Source organism: Pagrus major, chromosome 21 (genome assembly GCF_040436345.1).
Source record: "Pagrus major chromosome 21, Pma_NU_1.0".
NCBI lineage: Eukaryota > Metazoa > Chordata > Actinopteri > Spariformes > Sparidae > Pagrus > Pagrus major.
In genome coordinates, this window is record NC_133235.1 from 9950236 (window position 1) to 9969406 (window position 19171).

General features: G+C 41.2%; 1 protein-coding gene across 2 annotated transcripts; it reads right to left on the reverse strand.

The window, feature by feature from the left end:
• Nucleotides 1–6259: 6259 nt before the first annotated feature.
• b3gnt5b (UDP-GlcNAc:betaGal beta-1,3-N-acetylglucosaminyltransferase 5b) lies at nucleotides 6260–12762 on the reverse strand. Of its 2 annotated transcripts, none has more exons than XM_073491521.1 (2): nucleotides 10068–10186; nucleotides 6260–8524 (listed from the first exon to the last, which is right to left on the reverse strand). In XM_073491521.1, the coding sequence occupies exon 2, from the start codon at nucleotides 8223–8225 to the stop codon at nucleotides 7062–7064; it is 1164 nt and encodes a 387-aa protein (XP_073347622.1). In that variant the 5' UTR covers nucleotides 8226–8524; nucleotides 10068–10186; the 3' UTR covers nucleotides 6260–7061. The 2 variants fall into 2 exon arrangements, with proteins under 2 accessions (XP_073347622.1, XP_073347621.1); XM_073491520.1 differs by lacking the exon at nucleotides 10068–10186 and adding an exon at nucleotides 12531–12762 and having other exon boundaries at nucleotides 6263–8524.
• Between the last annotated feature and the right edge of the window lie 6409 nt (nucleotides 12763–19171).

A 19171-nucleotide genomic window follows, 5' to 3' on the forward strand; every position in this document is an offset into this window, starting at 1 on the left:
AATCTTTCAACATCCTGCTGTGGCTGGCCTTTCATGGTAGCAGCTGTAGGAGGAAGTGTGCAGTAAGTAGGCAAGTAATGTAGTCTTATACTATGGTTACTATAGGGATGATAATACTTAAAGGATAAGTTCACCCAAAAATCAGAATTAAATCATTACTCAATGTGAAGTTTGTCCACAAAACATTTCTGGAGCTTCTCAGCAAAACAGCTTTGCATCATTCTCCTAAACGAGGGAAGTAGATGGGAACTTGTTTTAAAACGTAAAAAACAACCATACAGGCTCTGAGATCCCAAAATCAATATTTAAAAGTTGTCCTATACACCCTTTTTAAATTGGAAATCTTCACTGTAGCTGCTAAGCTAAAAGTGTTGGTGTGCACCCTGTCTGAAGTGGGTGCATGCGCCTGCCTTGCATCTTTTCAAACCAGTTTTGGATCTCAAGGCTTCCTGAGACTTGGATGATGCTGGACAAGCTGTATGGAGCTATATTATGTTTTCGTTTTTCAGTTCTTACATTTTAAAACAAGTCCCCATCTGTTTCAGTCGTTGAGGAGAATGCTGCAACACTGTTTTTGCTGTGAAGCTCCAGAAATGTTTTGTCGACTACAAAACTTCAACCAACTTTCCTTCAGCATGAGGATGAGTTGATCATTTTTGGGTGAACTTATCCATTAAATCCTCAACATGGAATCTGATAGCATCACTTTTCTGATATTAATAGTATTGTAAGACTACTAGTAATACTACTAATATTATATAAATATTAGTATTTTTAATATTAGTATTAGTAGTATTACTGAACTGACTCACAACATGAGCGATTAAAACATTGCGCATATATTACCCACAATGCAACTGCAGCGCCGACTGTTCAAAAAGATGTGTTATGCTAGTAGTGGCTAATGTAGCCATGATCCTTTCATCACTGACTCAAGTGACATCACATGAGGTAATTCATAGATTCCCCACAGTTCCCTTTGGAGCAGCGAAAGGATTTTTCTACTTTTGTCATATATGCAATGTTCTTCCCCAAGACCTGTAAACACACTTAACTGTATCAAACTGGTGGAGTTCTCCTTTAATTAACCTGAAAAGATGAAACCAAGAGTCCTTTTTTATTAATTTTAATGTTATTGTCTTTAAAGGTGTAAATCTAGTTTTGGGGAAGAAACGTTAATCAGAAAACAAAGATCTTCATTGACTGATTGTTTTATGCTTATACAAACTAAATAAACAAACTCTCTTTGTTTTCATGACTGAATAAACAAACTGACATTAAAGGACAACACAATTTCATGCTGTTTAACTTTGTTTATATGTGGCGGACCCTGCCACCTTTCTAGCTTCAAACAGTGTTCTGGGGACCTTATTTTCTTCTGAGAACAGCTTGTTTATTTAGTAATGGAATCAAACAGTTTGTATCATTACCTCATTGATATTGTAAATATTAGAATTCTACACTACACAGTGCCCCTTTAAACATAAAATAAGCCCAGCTCTGTGTACCTAAAAGAGTTTATACAGTGTGTTCAGGAAAACATGGCATTCACTGTGTTTCCGCTGTTGATTGGAAGTGATAATGTCAACTCAGCTCTCTCTACTCCACCCTGCCGCTTTTAGCACCATCCAGAGTTATCATCAGCCTTAGTAAAACATACTCTGTCAGACTTCATCTGTGGTCAGCTTTCATGAGGTACTCTTACTCTCTGGCACAGAAAAATAATTAAGTTAACTGAATCTGACTCGTATCCTGTTTTTATGGTTGTTCCAGTTGCACATTTGTCGAGCTCCTGAGGAAGTCGTTTGCTCACTTATCTATAGTTTCATCAGTGCATGCAATTGTCTGCGCAAGAGATTAAATGGTGTTAAATAGTGAGTCAACCAAAGTGGAATTGATGAGAACAACATATCCCTCATAGCTCGTTGTGGTGTGACATTTAGAACACACACAGGAATCAAAGTTAGATGCCTTTGTCCAAGGTAAGAGTCTTGACTAATGTCTCAAAGAACCAAAATTAAGACACCTGCAAATTGTACAAGCAGTAAGTGTCTGTTAAGGATGAACACATACAGTACAAGCAAGATAACGGTCATCCTGGTCTTGCTTCAAGAGCAGGCTGCGTTGTTCTCATGCAATCACATTTCATAATGATGACCGTTAGATTTTAGTTCCCTAGGAAGTCACAGTGTAGTGAAACGGTAGGTTTTTACACACATGATTAACTATATCTCATGAATAAATGTGTTAAAGGCTGTACTATATATGTAAGAAATTCCTAAATTCTGAGATGATTACTGCTTAAAACATTTCCTTATCTAACCATAAGTAATACTTCTGTGTTATTTGGTTTGAAAAGGTGCTATGTTTTTTTCTCATAAAGGAGTTACCCACTAAATAATGAGTAAGCGGGTTTGCTGATCTGTGGTTGACATGTATGTGCATCACAAAACTGTCGTTTTCCTCTGCACAGTGTCTCCTGGTGTGTGCTTGCATATCATACTTAAAATAGTTCGTTTCTCCGTGCCTTCTTTTTTGATCTTGTATTACCAGTTAAAATAAATCTTATACATAAAAAGAGGACCCCATTTTCCCAAAGCAAAATTCAGGATACAGCTCTGTGTCCACCTTAGCTTAAAGATCCAAATGTTTTTAGGACCTTTAATCCATCCATCTAATTTTTTTAATTGAGAAAGTTGATTTATGAGTCGTCAAATGCTGATGCTTCGGGATGGAGACCACCCCGGCCTACAAATCCCAAGTGTCAGTATTTGACGTTAGTTAAATTCTTACAAATGGGGCCTTTAAGGGGTGATAACGCCAAATCAAGGTAACTACTTCCTCCGTCGTTTCTCCCAAAATGTTTATATTCTTTGTGCAAAGTTACCAATTTCTTATATTAATACATCAAGGAGTGTCTATGCCTTCTCAATAACAGTAGTTATATACTGTGTAATGCTGCCTGGCATGAAAAAGTCATTTTGTTGTAAAGAATATCTGTTCTTTAAGCCCTTAAAAGACTACATTGTTCCTCATTCAGAGTTTAGCAATCTGGTTCACACCCTTTACGACATACCGCCATTCCGACATTAGGCCCTAATTGTCGGAATGGCAACACTTAACCCTTTAATTAAACGTCCCATCATTCCGACATTTTTTGCCTCCTAAGGTCGGAATGGTGGTATTTATTTCTTTTTTAAACGTGTTGCCATTCCGACAAATCTTTTAAAAGGGTTACGGGTTACGGGTTAGGCTTAGCCTTGTCGGAATGCCGGGACGAAACTTTGTCGGAATGGTGGGACGTTCGCATGTCGGAATAGTGGTATGTCGGAATGGTGACATGTCTGAATAGTACAATGACGGAATGGCGGTATGTCGTAATGGCGGTCTGTTGGAATGGCAGCATGTAACCAGCTTGCACACCAGTAGTCGCGTTAACCTGTTCCTCTTCTTTGATCTCAGTGAACTTAAGAGGTCAGAGAGTTACTTCTCCAAAAAGGAATATTGTGACATTTACAAGATGTAAAGTAGTGAGCTCAAATGGTGCTGGTAGGCAGACAGAGCCAGACTAGCTGTTTCCCCCCTCTTTCTAGTTTTTATGCTATAGCTAAGATAGCTTCATGTTGTATCTGTCCATGTGGGAGTCAGGCATGAACAGCAAGATCTTAGTTTAGTTTATAACAAACCTAAATCTTGTTTCCAGTGAAAATGAATGAAACAGGAAGACAGTCATAGGCTGTTGGTAAACGTCTTCCTTCAATGAACAGTGTGACGTTATTGAGAAATATGCTTATTTGCTTTCTTTGCTTAAAGTTAGATAAGAGGGCCGGTACCACACTCATATCTACATGAGCGGATAAAGAAACTGCCTACTAGTTTGACACTTATACACATCTGTGAAGGGTGTAACATCAGTATGATCATCCTAGCTGAGCTTACCTCACCACTAAACAGACAGGTTTTTCTTGTATTGATACATTTCCTTGAAAGCTTTGGCCTTAACTTGTGTTTTGCCTGTTTCCAAAGAGCCTGAGTCAGTAAATAGGTATGTTTTAATAAGCTATAGTAATAGCTTGGCCATGGGGCTCGGCTGGTGCTTAGACCAGCACAGTCTGCAACTATATTTAGTCAACTTTGTCAACACAATTATTTTGCAAAGCCACCTTTTGGGAAATGACTAAAGATGAACGTGGTTGTTCTGATGACTGTCAGCAGCTGACTCATCGTGAGCTGATTCTCAGTAATCACTTTGTTAAATCTAAAAAAAACAAAACAGTTTCCAGCTCCAAGGGGAATTTGACTAAACAGCTCACATATTGTAGATGACACGATCAGATTTTGTCATTTAAATGAGCATAATTGCATATTTACCATCTTTGAAGGAGCACTATGTAGTTTTGAGGAAGACATTTCAGTTGCAATAGGAAGATCTTCATCGACAGCTTTCATTCCTGAACAAACTAAATGAACAAACTTTTTATTTTCATGACTGAATAAACAAACTGACTTTAAAGGACAACACAGTTTCATACTGTTGTACTTTGTTTATATGTGGCCGACCCTGCCACCTTTCTAGCTTCAAACAGTGTTCTGGGACCTTATTTTCCTCCGAGAACAGCTTGTTTATTCAGTTATGGAAAAAAAAATCTGAGTTTGTATTATTATCTCATTAATATTGTAAATAATCTGAGGTCAAATTTCTTCTCCAAAACTGCATAGTGCCCCTTTAAGTTGACATCAACCCAAAGGCAATTTAAAAAACAGTCCGTTAAAGCAGTTTAGTGGACAGACTCAGGCAGCTGGTTGTGTTATTAGGCCCGTCTGAATCCTTTGTCTGAATTATTCTTCTTTATACGTTGCCTTGGTAACAGAGCAGCTGTTTGGAGAACAGCTAATCCAGGCAACATCGCGCTTCGAGATGAGGTGCCATAAATAAACATATATGCGATTCACAGTGAGGCGAGGTGAAGTGAGGAGAGGGCGACATTTCCATGACCTTAAAGTGGCAGATACAAGATGTTTACTTAGTGATATTAAAAAACAATTTGATATTCACTGAGATGAGATTTGTGGAAAATTCAATACTATCAGAGAGGAAACGTGACTGTTGCTGCAGCAGAAATAAGGATATGCAATACTGCAGGGAATAAACAGTGGAGACAAATAAAGAAGCACTGAGAATAATACAGTAGATAAATCATGATGCACCTTCAGTGATGTGTGAGTGTGAAAATCTTAATACTGTCTTGGCTTATTTGACACTCTGAAAAATGAGCACCAGATTTGTTTGTCTGTGAAGGCTTATGACATTTATCTTGTGCCCGTCGAGCACTGACAGAGGACCAGCCTCAGTTATTACTGTGAGCAGTGTGCCAGAAGCCTCCGTGGATCAGACACTCCGAACGCTGATGACTTTCCAGCCAATGCCGGGGGTATTTTTGGCTCGGCGTATCACATGTCAGACGCCTCAATCAGAATCACAGTGAGCAGTATTCCACTACACGCTCTCCCTCGCTTCACTTCTAAGGATGTGTTTAGGCAGTAAATTGTCGAGCACGTTCATGCAAATGTTTGCACTTCTGCTCTAATGAGGCCCGTGTTGCACCTTCACCTGCTCTGCTGCTCTGCAAACTTGTTGCATGGTGTGAGAAGGGCAAACGCATGCAGGGGTTGTCTGAGGATCAGTGTGGCATTTGGTGTTAAATGCAAATGGTTTCAGTGCCTCGCTTGGTATGCATGCACCAGATCTGGAGCATCGCTGTGGTTTAATGCTCTCACTGAAACTGAATGTGGCCAAAATAATGGTAAGTGCGAAAGTCCGAATACTAGTCTAGTTAACTATTGTTAGCCACTGTTAGCAACACCAGTTAATAAAAATGCATTACATGGTATTCTGCACATGAAAACACAAAACAGTACAAAATGTGCTAATTAACTGTACCCTATCTTCTATAGCTTTGACAGCTGCTGATAAGTGGAACAGCCATTTAGACTTTTGAGGTCAGGGTTGGTGAGATGCTTATCCGCTTTCCCTAACGTACCATATTTCGTGGCCAGGTGTAGCCCCTTTCTAACCAGAGAGGAGTAACTTCAGGAAGTGACTTTTTTTTTTTTAATCTAAGTGATGAAACCGTTGTTCTGAAATGTATCGGGGCCCTTATTTTTAAGAGTTGTGCAGTCAAACCAGTGAAATTTCAACTGTTTCCTGACAGACATTTCCTGACCAACACACTGGCATTAATGAGCACTCCTAACAATAATAATAAAACACTTTGACTTTTATTTAATTAAAAAACATCTTTATGTCACAAATGTCACAAATTTGATTACAAAAAAGGATCTTACACCAACAAAATTGTCAAGTTCGAACACTTTGTTGCTCATCATTACTTCATCATTGTCTCAGCACGGGAGCTGTTTGTAATTCTACTTCACTGTGAGGAATTTTGCACTTCATGACGTGGAGACATTTTTAGAGCTGGTACATAACTGACCTACAGGATATTGTTCTTACTCTGACTCACACATCACTATCTATCACATCACATCTAAATGTTACCTCTGCTCCGCATCGTCATATCAGACACACAAGACCTCCAACACTGTAGGTCCCCAGTCGTTTTTAAAAAGCTTTGAAAGTGTAGAGGTGATGTTGAAAATGCTTCATCATAGCCAAGACAGTCTTTATCAAGTGGCTGAAATGTAAAATACATGAGATAATTTATTAAAATCTGAGCTCAGTTTGAGTTGGGACAACAGCTTTGTTTCTTCTTCTTCTTCTTATTTTTTTAGCACATTCTGCTGTCTATGCAAAGCCAGCGCTATCTCATAATGAAACCAACGAGACTTGAGGTCATTGACGTGTTGACGATCTCTAACAGTGACAAACATGAACCGCCTGGTCTCTTAGCCTCTGGAAACACAGAACACTCGCTCCAGTGTTATGACATTGGTGTCCGACTGAAAGGACTGAGGTAATATTCACAGCAATGATCCTCCTTTCATTACTACCTGTGACCCACTCCCTCACACACTGACACACACACAAACCTGAAGTGATACTACAAAAAGGCAGCTTTGCAAGGGTAAGTGTTAAAATAGTAAGGTTTACAAAGGAGAGACATTTTCACGGCCGTGCAGTACAGCCTCCCTAAGAGTCCGGAGGTCCTCTGTTTCACCTGCGGGTGGGTCGCTGCCTTCCACAGGTCGTAGATATCCTCCACGTGGCCATGTGAGGTCATCATCTGGTCATAGATACACAGGTGGTACGGCGCCTTGCCCTCACCTGAGAAATAGACGTGCTCCTGCGGTGACACACCAATGGCGTTGGCGCAGATGCCCATGAACACATCGTCTATATAAATAGAGGCGTTCAGGGTCAGCGTGGCTTGGTAGATTTTGTCTGCTACGTCCCCGGAGACGACATACCCAGCCCCGGCTGTGTAGTCAGGGTAGGACAACCACTGGTACATCTCAAAGGGCACGTAGTACTTGCTGTCTTTGCTGCGGATTGGTGGCGCCCCTCTGTGCACACGACCAATCCAAAAGTCTGAGACGCCTTTGCTGCTCATGTCCTGCAGGTAGCTCACCAGGTTGGGCATGTGAACGAAGATGTCGTCGTCAGCAGTCATAAGGAAGCGGGCATGTGCGCAACGGCTGTGCATCCAGCGGAACTGCAGGATCAGCTTTAGCGTCAGGTTGTGGAAGGAGTCCAAAAAGTCTTGTTGGATCAAATCGCCGTGGAGACGGTCCTCGTAGACAAGCTGCTCCTGGAAGCCAACCCCGCTCCTCTTGCTCCACGAGGGCTCATCCTTCTTGGTCTGAGGTGCTCCCAAGGCAAACACCACCTTGACTGTCACTCCCAGGTCGTTTTGGATGTAGGTCTCATTACCCCAGGTGGATCTGATAGCGTTTCGCCTCTCAATGTTCTCTGGGGACGTTTTGACAAAGAGGAGGAGGAGGACGTCCTTGTTGACGCACTTATCTGGGTGGTCCAGCAGGTAGCGGAAGTTGCTGAAGCCTCTGGCCTGCTCTCGTGGGATGGTGAGGCTCTTGTTGATGTAGGTGAAGCGGTTGACCAGGTAGCGATAGGAGTAGGACTTGACGTGGTTTACGACACTGTTGTCCAGCTGCTCCCAGCAAACCATCACCACTGACAGCACCAAGCAGGTGGTCATCAGCTGCACACACTGGCATTTTCGTATCCGGCGGAAATTCACAAACATCCTGGAATCTTGTCAGCCGGTGGCGGTGGTCCCTGTCTGGTTGGTGATGGTGGTGAAGCAGCTAGTGTGTGCAAAGGAGGATGCGAGATGATCGAGGTTGTGGAGGTTGAAGGTGTAGTTCCAGTGCCTCAGAGCAGCACTTGGTGGGTCTTCCATCCTAGGCTTTCCACATTCAGCAGGAGGCATATGTGAGTGTCACTGGGTCTGCTGGGAAACATCCGCCATCGCAGCAGAATCACTGACTTGCTTATAATCGCCAAGCAACGGGAGACTCATCTTTCACCCATGAAGCTGTTGTCCTAAAGCAGAGAGAAGAGAGAGAGTTGATGCTTTATGAAACTTACGTGCAACAAAGGAGGAAGTGGAAATGAAAGAATACAACTTTTCTCAATGTCTGTTGGCTAATATCTTCCCTATTTGGAGGCAAAGCATGACATATACCATCTGACTGTTTCTGTTCTAGCAAGGTTGTATTGCCTCATATGCAGCTTTTTTTTTTTTCACTCAACTTTATCTACACTGATCCCCCACAACATTAAAACCACTTACAGAGGAAGTGAGTCACATCTGTCATCCAGTATAATGCAATGTTCTGCTGGGAAACCTTAGGTCCAGGAATTCATGGGATGCCACTTGACACACACCACCCACCCAAACACTGTTGTAGACCAAGTACACCCCCTCACAGCAACTACACTCAACAGCAGAAAAAAACTGCTCAGTAAGAGCCCAAGGCGTTGATCGGATCCCCGAATTCACTATTAGCCAATCTGTTCCAGTATCTGTGGGACGAGTCTGTCTAAGGAGGCCCCACCCAGCAACTCACAGGAGACCCCCAGAGGTCTTGTGTCCACACCTTGATGGATCTGCAGGAGGAACTTAATATTGTGGTAATCTGTGTATATAGCACCTTTCATACAAGTGCCACACATAGCAAAATTAAAACAACACAGACTAAAAGAAACCGTAGATAAAACTATACAGGACTAAAAATTAGACTAATAACAAAATATAATGTTAAATTTCAGTTAGCACCAGATATAAACCATAATGATTCAAATCATCTGAAGTTACTACTCTCTTCAGGTTTTGAAAGGTCTCTTAAGGCGAGAGTCAGAGGACGTTGAGATCAGTTCACATTCAGCCACACGTGCTTAGACTCAGAGTGAACAGAGTACACACCTAAATCTACATTGTGACAAAGTGATCTTACTTGGTGGACTATTTTAAAACGCACCAACAGCGAGAGTGAGTGTGAATATGTTTATGTATTTATACACATCGTATGTATGTCTGTTGTTCTGTGAGAGTTGAGACACGACTGTGCTGTAAAGTGGTGCAACAACACAAAGAAACCCACAACTGATTACGACCAGATGTGAAGGTGCTGACTCCCAACGAGCCGCTGAATCTCGACCCAGTAGCTCATCCCATGGAGTCAGCCTCGAGTAGTTGAGAGTGAAAACGTATAAAAGTATCATGAAAAGTGGATAAAAGTGGATATGGAATGATTATTTTTTGGCGGGCAGAGTGACTTGCACAGGAAGTCAGTCAAGTAAGAGAACTTCCGATCATTGTACCATTTTTGAATCATCACAATACAAAAATTTTGCTCTTGTAACACTTTCAGACAGTAATGTTCGCTAGGTAGTGGTTGAATGCTAACGTTAGCTGTTGTTTCACCTTTTAAAAAATAGCCCAGTGCCCCTTCGCATTTTCACAATCCATTATCTTTTCAGTTGCTGATCAATCTGGAAGCAGTGATATGATAATGATTCTCAGATTCCCTGTTTATACGGCTTAAAATCTGGAACATAGCAGTACAACAGTTGAGCTTCTCACCCTGAGTGTGATGTGTGGCCGCTGTGTGAATGTTGTCAATTGTCGCTATTTTTTCTAACTTCCCATCCGTTTTGCAGTTAGCGATCACCTCCTTCCTCTCGATGTCACCGCATGAATGCAGAGCAGCAGTTGCCGAACATAGCACAAAACAGTAGGATCTTCCTCTTTACGGGATTCTCTGTCCTGATTGGCTGAAGTGGGCAGGTATACCAGAACATATCTTTTCTTTACTGACATGGGTTTCTGACCACACACTCCATAACAGTGATTACTGTTGGAATATAGAGCTATTTAACACTTATTTTAATAAAAATATATCAGTTAGAGGAGCTTTAAGATTCATTTTTGGCTGTCAAAGAGGAAATATTTGGCCACCGCTGCTATAAACATTATGATTTATGAATTAAACACCTTTATAAAGGTTATAAAAAAAGATTCAGAAAGAGATAAGCACATGCTCAGATCATGTGCCCACACAGCAGCACAACTGAAGCTACTCTAAACTAGGGAGCTTTTTGTGGTTAGATCTGAACTTGGCATTTGACTGCTCCCACTTGTATTCAGTGTTTCTGTGCATGAGTAGTAACGTTAGCTGAAAAGTCAAAAGTTAGTGGGTGGGGTAAAAGGGGAGGGGCGGAGCGGGGGGTGCGACTGAATGCAAAAGCCAACACAGCAAATGTGGCAATTCAAGCCAGTCCATAATGGAGGGGTTTAGGGTGCAGACGCACTGAAATCGCTGAGAGTCATGGAAAGCGCTCGGACACAATGGACAGGCTCGGCGGCAACAAAGCGGGACGAGAATAGCCTGCTTCCGGCCGGGCCTGGGCTGAAACCAAGGGGGGATCATGATGGGCACGGGGCCTGGGACTCCCACCGCACCCCGAGAGCTTTTTAAACATCATTGGATGGCCTGTGCCTAATGGGGTCATTGGCTCAGAATGGCTCCCTTTTCTCTCTGGCTGATAATGAGAAACTCTGCCTCACCTCACCTCTGGTTCACATCGGCCTCCTGTTTTTACACACACTCAATTTGTGGTAGTTCTTTGTTTTATAGTTCTTTTCCCAGCATATACCTCACTTTACAGCCTACCTGTCATATGCCAGTTATGTACTCTTCCTCTTGTCAATGATTTTACAGAGGGTAATAGATGTTTACTGGAGATAAGCGCAGACGTCTGCTGGACTGTGACCTGCAACATGTGACATATTAATATGGGAGTAAAGGAGAGCTAATAAGCATATGATTGGGCAAGACGACCGATCACACCATCAAAAATACATGCTGGATACACATGGAGCTGGTACCAAACAGTCTCTACATGACCAACATATAAACACAAGACCATCAGGGAGAAGAGTGGATATTCCTATGTTGTTATTATAGTGTTTTTCAATGCTGGTCACCGAGTCAGATTGTGACTTTTTCAGGTTGGAGGATTCATAAAACATATTTTTCATGGCAGATTGCTGAGGATGAATTGAGGGGTCTCACAGCCCAAGGAAAGAAGCTGCTTTGTAGTCTGGTAGTACGGCACTAACAAAAAGTTTACGAAGGTTGCTTGTAGTAGCTTTAAAGGTGCACTATGTAGTTTTGTCGAAGAGGAAGATCTTCATTAACTGATTTTTTTTTATGCCTAAACAAACAAAATAAGCAAACTAGTCTTTGTTTTCATGACTGAATAAACAAACTGACCTTAAAGGACAACACAGTTTCATAATTTGAGTGAACTGGCCCTTTAAGGACAATGCATGTCCAGGCCCATAACATGTCTTTTATTCCTGCTCTGTTTATTATCTAATATACATATTTACACACTAGATTAGAGTACAGTTGAAAAATCAATTATTTTTCACCAATTTTCTCAATGTCGTGACACGCAGTGATTTGCATGAAGACTGTGGTCTTTTGGGGAAGAAATGCTAACTTCCTTAAAAAAACCTCAAAAATACATGTGACACCTGACTATCTCATTTGTTAAAGAAAAATCTAAAGCAAACACAATCAACAGCAAACACCAGCAGGCAAAGAGAGCTCATATGACAGGTGCACAGCCAACAATGTGACAGCGCCTGATGAGTATGGACTTTATCCTGCTGCTCTACTACTTTGAAATGTTCCCTATTTTCAATATTTCTTTACACTTTTCCTCAGGTGATCCTGATGTTTTGTGTGTCTGTGATCTACTATCTTCTTCATATTATTGACTGAGGGTGTTGCCTCTATCTTGACCTCTAAACAGGTTGTTCTGCTGTCACTCTCTATCTGAGTGCCATACTATATTACACCAACACTGAGAGCATTTACAAATACAAGTCCTCACTCCTCAGCTGCATCTAAAACAAGCGCTGAGAAAGTGAACCCCCCCACTAGCATATTTCCAAAGTCACTATTTGTATAAATAGATTTGCAACAGACAGAGAGGGGGAGCACACCATCACTGGAGTGATCACTTCAACACTTACCGGCAAAAGAAAATATCTGAATCCGTGTCAGAGGTGGCAACAGTCTCCTCTCCACGGTGAGTCTTCTTCTCTGCCTGAAGTTTACTTTTCTCTCACATGACAGGAGGTCGAACACTCGTCAGAAGCAGGCATCAATCCCTCGCTGAACACTCAAACCCTCTGTGAGAATATCTGTGAGTGATTTTGTTTTCTGTGATCCTTCCTCTGCCCTCTGAGTGTGTGTGACTGTAATGTTGCTTGTTAATGTGTCCGTTGCCTTGGTTCTTCCCCCCTCCCTTCCTCTTTTAGTGTGGGGGTGGCTTGGCAGGCTGTGTAGGTGTTAGGACAGAGAGAGAGAGAGAGAGAGAGAGAGAGAGAGAGAGAGAGAGAGAGAGGGAGAGAGAGAGGGGGGAGTAAATGATGAGAGGAAGGCGTGCCCTCTGGGCCTCATCTATGTGCTCTGAGTGACATGCAAAAGATGTAATAACAGAACAATATCAGAATCAATCTCAGATGAGAGTTATCATTAATAAAACACATCTGATTTCTTCCATTGTTGCATATTTGTCACAAGTAACTGTTTCAGATCTTCAAACAAAATTGAATAAAACGGATGTTGTGAAAGTGCCCTCTCGGATGCCCCTACGCGGCGGCCATTTTCTCCGACGGGAAACTTGAATGCTAGAATAATGTAATGCTGCTGTGATCCAGGCTGCAGTTCATACAAAGGTAGCTAATTTGACAAGTTCTTAATTTTACAGCTTCCCGAGCGATCAGCAACTGAAAAGACAATGAATAGCAAATCTTGGAGGCACATTCGGCCGTGTTTCAAGGTAAAACAACATATTTGATAACTTGTTAGCTAATGTTAGCATAAAAGAACTTCCAAGCTAACGTTACTGTTCCTATTTCTGAATTAATTTACGCCGTTCCTAATCATATCGTATCAAACAGTAACGTTAGCTAGAAGGTGGTTGAATGCTAACGTTAGCTGTTGTCTAATGGAAGCTAATCGGTCATCAAACCTGTTGTTTTACCTTGAAATATGGTCCGATGACCGTCCAGATTAAACTATTCGTTGCCTTCACAGTTGCTGATCATTCAGGAAACAGCTCAAGCGTGATGTCAGAGGAAAATGGCCCCCATGTGAATATAAGTTACCCTTCCACTGGACAAAACATGGTGGAGTGTCCTCTCTTCAAGATAAATATATCATGACTTTCTGTGCGCTGGTGCCCCATGGCAAACAGCTGGTGCATCCTTTTTATTTTTTTTTGCGCCTGCCCCTCAAACATGCTGAGTCGTGCCACTTTCAGTTAGACTTCTGATTGCACAGTGTAATGAATGGAAAAATGACACCATCCATGTATTGATTGGTTCCCTATAAGCCTTGCTTTCATTATACTATTCAGTTTACCACCAAGCTCAATTTTCAAAGAGGCATCGTTTTCCCCGGTCACTATCCCCAGGTCACGGTGGAACAACTGTAATAACTGTGGAAACTCAGGTGTTTTACTTTGCCTGTTCTATGGTGAATCCTCCCAGGGGTGGCCTTCCTACCAAAACTCCTCAGAGAGTGCATCGACGACTCATCAAACAAAAATCTAAGGAACCGCACTGAGATAAAGATATAATGGAACATTTCTGAAGTCGACAAATGTGAGTAAACGCAACGTGAACAAAACTTTATATCACCTTGTCCATGAACATTTCTGCCAATGAAGACAACAACTCCCATGATCCCACGTTACTTAGGTTTTTAGGTTTGATTGAGAGACCTCCAGAGGCAGAAATGACATACTATGCCTTTAATTAATGAAGAGTTGGGGCAAAAATGTTACCCATGGGAGAGTTGATGGGTGAAAACCAAAGCTAATCTAGAGCAACACAAAGGTTTGTCTCACATTTGCCAAAAAAAACAAATTGATGACCCCCACACCAGGACCTGGTGATTTCTTTAATTGACAGAATCATGAATTCTGTTCTCTACAAGAAAAAAACAAACAAGGTCCGCTCACTAGTCCGTGATCTGAAGCTTGAGCGCAGTGTGGACCAAAATGTCTGTTTGTCTGTCATGTCTGTTTGAAGATCCTATATAGTTACAGTAAATGTGACAAATATGCAAAAGTGGAAGAAAAAAAAGGAAGAGGGAAAATAGTTTGTCAAAGCAGTCGTTCTCACACTGGTGGTATCTTTTCCTGTTGAAGTGAAAGCCTCTTTGTGCAGTATTTTTGGTTTTGAATATCTGTGCTACTGACCAGGAAGCAAGTGTATTTAATGCAACCCCCAACCACACACACACACACACACACACACTTTTTCATACTGATATCATGTATCAGTTATATAGCCTATTAACTGAGTAGCTCAACAAACACAGCTGACATGTTTCGTTTGATAATGAAGTAAATGTGTAGAACGACAAACACAGGGCAGGAAGTACTTGTCCTGAAAAAAATAAGGGAGGAAAACGGAGGTACGTGGCCTAAGACATTACTTATCACCCACCTACAATGCTGCACTGAGTTCTCTCCCCACACAGCTTAACAACCATTCACACCTGGGCTCACCTAGCCTTAGAAACCCACATGAAGGCCTGTTTGACCAACGCAAGTGGCCCTAACGACTCTGAAACTCAGAGCTCACACGTGACCTTCACGACTCTGTAAGGACACTCCCATACAGAGTTTAACAGCCTGCAGCTTCCCTCCAGTTAGTTAGAACTGAAGCCTCTTGGATGAGAAGTGAAATGTCTTCTAGAAACTGAAACACGTCCAGTTGCCTACGATACAGCACCTAGAATTACCATGACCTGGATGACTGAGAACCTTCATCAGCATGTCCTTTATCTATGTTTCATTGTGTGGCACTAATGTGGGTGGTTTGTATGTTAAGAAACTGACATAGCTCAGTGTGTGTTGATGCACAAAGAAAGAAACAATAATTGCATTCAGAATTCATGTGTTTAAAACATTTTTTTTTAAAGTCATCAGGAAAGCAACATTATGTAGAAATCGGCATTTTGTGTGATCCGTCGCCCCCCACAGTTACTGTCGGAAATACAAATCCCAGCTCTGTAACAATTTGTCAGACGTAATGTAGGTGTGTAATGCTGTGATCCGACGCTCTCACTGGGGACACAGACACCATTCACCCTGTTACAAGACGCTGTGCCATCAAAATGATCGCAAAGCTGTTCTTTTAAGGTAAAAAAAAATGTACATAATGTTGCTTTATGCATGACTTTATTTCAGTCTTTATCAATCTTTATTTGTATGGCGCCAATTCACAACAGAAGTCATCTCATGACACTTTTGTAATTGAGCAGGTCTAAACCAGACTCCTCGATTAATCTATTTACAGAGACCCAACATTTCCCCCGTGAGCAAGCACTCGGTGACAGCGGCATGAAAAAACTGGATTTTAACAGGCAGAAACCTGGAGCAGAACCGGACTCAACCGTGGGCGGTCATCTGCCTCGCTCGGGTGGGATTGTGTTTTTGCAGAAACCTGAGGACACAAAGCACTCAGAACTATAGACATACCAAAATAAACACTGCAAATGGAACTACATGAGTATATTTTGCATTTTGCCTTTTTCACTAAAGCAGTGGGTTACAATGTTCCCCCCACAAATCGACTGTGGTATCAACTTTGCATCAGAAATGGTATGTGGGGTTCATCTCCATTTATTTTCCGTTCTGTGCAGACTGAGACAAACAAGCAGCCCACAAACAGTCAAACCTCGCTCAATACAGCTGCTCCCAATTTCACCTGAGAGTCTGGCAACCGACTGCTCCAGTAGATGAATTTCTAAAAATATACCGAATGACCTGATTAGAAGAAATGCTTGTCAGGAGGTCACGGATGTGGGAGACTACAGTACAAGACAGTCAGGTCCTGCTGAGCACATGACTAATGCATCATGGGATTTTTCAAGCAGAGTGTGAAATAATAGGTATGTGACGCTCGTGTGCACACTTGTTTGCATGTATACAAAAATACACACTCAAAGACAGAGCCTGCTTTCATTTTCACTATTTCAGATTCTCGCATGTCTTTTTTCTAGTTCCCCAACGCGAACAAGAATTCTTTGTTCAGTTAGGACATCTGCTTTGAATTGAACACTGTATGAGAGACTAACCTGTCAACACCCTACTACCAGAAAACTAAACATATGGTTTGAGCATTGTCATTTTCTTGTAACAACATAACCCTTTATCATGAGAAATCTGTGAATTCACTTGAATTCTCGAGATTCAAACACCAACTGCACGGCTGTTCATGGCTTCTGTATTTGAGTTACCTCGGGCTGATTGATTGATGCAGCAGAAATTGTGCAAACTCAGCTGATTACTGTGTTTTTTTTCTCCGTCGCATTTGCCTCAATAGATAACGCAAACCATGGTACCAGCATGCTTTGTGATAAAGGAAATTGTCTGGGGGCTGAATACTGTAATCTGTAGATAAGAACATCAGCAGCAGTTATAATGACAAAGGTCAAGTGAGAAACTTGTGGAAAACATGAGGGAAAGAGAAGAAGGTGGAACACCGACTCCTGTCTGAGTGCTTAATAATCTAAATGACATTCAAAAAGGCTGCTAAAAGCACATTTAGCCTATTGAACTTTTTCAGCAGCTCATACTGTAAATCAGCAGGAGGGAGTTGTTTCCATTTGAATAAGTACAGCGAACGCCTCAGTGAGGCTGCGTTCAGGCACAGTGGTGCTTTGAGCTAAATGCTAATATGCTAAGGTTGTTATAGTTATCTAGAACTAAGCTTTAAACTAAAACTAGGAGTGAAAAAAACAACATTTTAGGGAACTGAAATAAAAACTAGACTAAATGAAACTGTATGAAGTGACTTCACTTACAAAACTAAGAAAAATACAATCAAAACAGCAGAAGATTTCACATTTTTGTTTCCTAAAAAGAAATTCCTATAGTTTAAGCACACCTGAGGATGAGAAAGACTGAAATGTAGTGATTCAATATCCGACAGCTCTATTAAGATTTTGTAAAACGTGTGACTTTCTGTGTTGATTGGCGCAGTGCAAACCAACTGTAAAGGTGCAAACCACCACCTACTGCATCAGTGTCTAGATGCCGCGCCTGTTCAGTCCGTGAAAGTAAATAAGCTTTGTGCTGCGTTGATATTTATGAGCTTCGATTTTCCGTTGTTTCGCTCAATGACAATAAAGACTTGAATGTAATTTAAAAAAAATAAAAATTGGTCAACACAACAAGCACAAGGAGGCATTGGTGCATGTTTATTGAGAATGGGACATGACTGTGAGGCAATTGCATTCACAAAGTGTTGTGTTTGTGTTGTTATACCTTTTCTGAAGTTTTTAGATCTTGCCCCTGACTAATACCCCCAATACAACAGTTAAAGAAAATCTAAAACTAATACTTTCTGAGTGCAACACCACTGTCATAAATACAAATACCAGGTGTGTAACAATCTGTCAGATGTAATGTGCTAACTACAAACAAATCTCATTACATCATAACAAATGTTATGTGTTGAAAACTTGTTTGTTGAAGTAAACATGTATGTAACGCTGCAAGTATTTGGTCATAAATCAAAGCAAATTAAATATTTGACCAGATGATGGCACTACATGAAATATTAAGCTGTATTTCCTTAATTTCAGTATTACATTTCATGGTACGCTGTCCAATATTTCTCAAAACATTTAACCCAAAACCAAATGTAACACTCATGGTGGCGCTAGAGTCAAGTGATCACCAGAGTGGGCAGGCTCCATCCTCTGGGGAACAGAAATAACTGTACAGAATTTCCAGTTGCTGAGATATTTATCTGGACCAAAGCGATGGAGGCACTGATCGACAATGCAACCCTTAGAGCCATGTGGCTAAAAACTGAAAATTGTAAAGTGTATTTTGGTTTGTCGTTCTGTGTATGCATGACATACCACACACAGCTAATATTAGTGTGTACTTCCTGCGCATAAAGACTAGGGGTGGACCGATTAACAGGTCGATGTGCAGCATTTTTCAGATTTTAGGTGAATTTTCTGCTGATAAAATAAACTGATTTGAAAATGTACAGCTTTGACTCTGATGCAGCATCCTCTCACACAAGGTCCCACCCACAGCAATCTCCCGTGGGTAACATGTCATAATTAGTAGCCTGTAAACACTAAAAAATCAGAATCTGCAAAGTAACTGTATGTATCAAATTAATGTATTCAAGAGAGGTATAAGGTAGCAGAAAATCTAAGTACTCAAGTGAAGTACCTCAAAATTGTACTTATTAAAAGTACTTGATTGAATTTTCCTGTTTATTTCATCACGGGTTATTCTGAATTTTGACACAAAGCATTTCATTTTTACTGCAAGTGAATATCGGTCTTCAGTCTCCATGATTTCCAATAATCTGTCGACCCCTAGTGAAGACATTTGTTCAAGAACTCCTTCAATAAAGGAATAGTGTTATGAGGGGTGTCACACTTCTACAAGTCCTCCATTTGATTTGTCTGTTTTTCACCATCGAGTCTGGATTTGTGCAGATCAACAGATTCATGGGTTTCACGTGCTGAAAACTCTCACATTGTCAGATTCTTCTGGCTACATGGTGACCATCTCAGATCCTGCTTTCGATTTCAATGACCAAAACTGAAAGCTCATTTCAGTCAA